At 50.0% G+C, this 2,310-nt stretch overlaps 1 protein-coding gene across 1 annotated transcript in view; it reads left to right on the top strand.

Annotated features, from left to right (window-relative positions):
• The window catches only part of USHBP1 (USH1 protein network component harmonin binding protein 1), a 10,699-nt gene that overhangs the window by 6,115 nt on the left and 2,274 nt on the right, over positions 1–2,310 (top strand). Inside the window, exons 9-10 of the mRNA XM_003796538.3 lie at positions 1,136–1,385; positions 1,928–2,146. Of these exons, the coding sequence (XP_003796586.1) occupies positions 1,136–1,385; positions 1,928–2,146 (469 nt within the window). The remainder of the gene's footprint in view (positions 1–1,135; positions 1,386–1,927; positions 2,147–2,310) is intronic.

Raw genomic sequence — 2,310 nt, 5'->3', positions numbered from 1 at the left:
TTGAACCCACCACCCTCCGTATATGGGGTCAGCGCCCTACTCACTGAGCCACAGGTGCCTCCCGAGACTCTGTCTTAAGAAAAGAAAAAAAGAAAAAGAAAGAAATGGCATGATGGTGCTTAATGTGGTTGGCCTGATGTTTGATGTTACTCACTGTGGTTGGCTTGATGCTTCCAGACAGGATTGTCAATCTGGATGATAGTGCCCATTGGGTTGGCATGATGGTATACACCATGTTGGCATGAGCAGTGGTGCCCATTGGCTTGGTGCAATGGTGTCCATCCTGTTGATATGAGCAGTGGTGACAAGTGAATTGCCATGATGGTATGTACCATCTTGGCATGAGCAATGGTGACCACTGGGTTGGTGTGATGGCATCTACCAAGTTGTCTTGATCAACAATGGTGCCTATTGGGTTTTACAGTATGGTGCCCACTATATTGATATGGCAGGGCTCACCTCATATGACCTAGAATTCATCATGGTCAGTGAGATGGAAGATTATTAAGCTTAAAAGGGTGGCATGGGTGGCACCCACAGATCAGTGGGTAGGGCGCTGGCCATATACGCCAGGGCTGGTGGGTTTGAACCTGGCCTGGGCCAGCTAAAACAACAATGACAACTGCAACAACAACAAAAAATAATTGGATATTGTGGCAGGCACCTGTAGTCCCAGCTACTTGGGAGGCTGAGGGAAGAGAATCACTTAAGCCCAAGAGTTTGAGGTTTCTGTGAGCTGTGATACCCAGAGAGACAACTTGAGACTCTGTCTCAAAAAAAAAAAAAAAAAAAAAAAAAGGCTCGATGCCTGTGGCTCAAGTGGTTAAGGCGCCAGCCACATACACCTAAGATAAGGGGTTTGAATCCAGCCCGGGCCTGCCAAACAACAACGACAGCTGCAACCAAAAAATAGCCGGGCGTTGTGGTGGGCGCCTGTGGTCCCAGCTACTTGGGAGGCTGAGGCAGGAGATTTGCTTGAGCCCAGGAGTTGGAGGTTGCTGTGAGCTATGATGCCATATCACTCTACCCAGGGGAACAGCTTGAGGCTCTGTCTCAAAACAAAAAAAAAGGGTGGCATGAAGTTAACCCAACCACACCAGGTATTGTTGATGTAGTCTCCTCCCTTTTTCTATAGCCCAGAGGGCAGCAGTGTGGATAAGCCCACACCACAGGAAGTGGCTATTCAGCTGCAAGACTACATCCAGCGTCTCCAGGAGCACCATGCTCTCGTGAAGATTCCCCCAGAGCCTGGCCCTACCTTGGCACCCATGCCTACTGTGCCTCGTGCAGAAGCCATGGTGCAAGCCATTCTGGGGACCCAGCCCGGCCCAGCCTTGCCTCGACTGGAGAAGACGCAGATCCAGAAGAACCTTGTGGCCACAAGGGTACAAATGGGCTCTAGCTCCTATGTCAAATCAGTCTTTCCTGTTGTGAAAAAACCCCTTTGATGAGGCTGATAAGGATGTGGTAAGGGGGCCAAAGAGCAAAGGAGAATTCTGCTGGGCTAGGGGTAGGCTTCCTAGAGGAAGGAAAATTGGAGCTAAAGTTTTGAGGGGTGAATAGGAGCTTGGTTTTTGGGATTTAGTTTCTCATTCAACTCTGAATCTGGCTCCCAAATGCCCTTCTTGTGGCAAGAGTTGGGGGAAAGGAACAAAATCTGGAGTTTGTAGCCTAGCATGAAGGACTTGAAGATCTGGAGTTGGAGAAACTCCAGAAACTTCCACTGAGGTACTTCTTGACCTTGACTAAGATGTTTTGCCCTCTCAGAAATGCTGTTTGTATAGCTGTAGCTTTTAAGAGAGGAAGGTCATGGTGCAGCTCAGAGATTTTGGCTAACCGGTCCTCAGTGGGTACCTCCTGGGGCTTCAGTTTTCCCAGAAATTAACCCTGGAGGCACAAATCGTCTGCCTTCTTCTTGGTCTCTCAGGAGACTCTGGCAGACCTGATGTTACGGCTACAGCTGGTACGCCGGGAGAAGCGAGGCCTAGAATTGCGGGAGGCTGCCCTCCGAGCACAGCGCCCAGTTCACATGCTCCTGCTGGAGCAGTTGCAGTGGGAGCGAGCACAACTCCAGGCTGGCGGGGCGAATAGCAGTGGTGGAGACAGCAGCAGAGGTGGGAGCAGTGGGGACGAGGAGTGGTCTCAGGTAAGCAGCCCTATCTGGACTTGGTGAGGATAGCAACATACTACGGGGCGCTGGTCAATCACAGCTGTCTCTGAGCCTCAGTTTCCATTGCATACTTATGCTTGATGTCAAAGTTCCCACCTGTACTTTGGGATTTCATTCTTTGAGGGTTTTTTTTTTTTTTT

The sequence above is a fragment of the Otolemur garnettii genome, unplaced genomic scaffold (assembly GCF_000181295.1).
Source record: "Otolemur garnettii isolate 467f Iridium unplaced genomic scaffold, OtoGar3 scaffold00105, whole genome shotgun sequence".
NCBI classification, from domain to species: Eukaryota; Metazoa; Chordata; class Mammalia; order Primates; family Galagidae; genus Otolemur; species Otolemur garnettii.
This window is presented reverse-complemented; position numbering and strand designations above follow the sequence as displayed.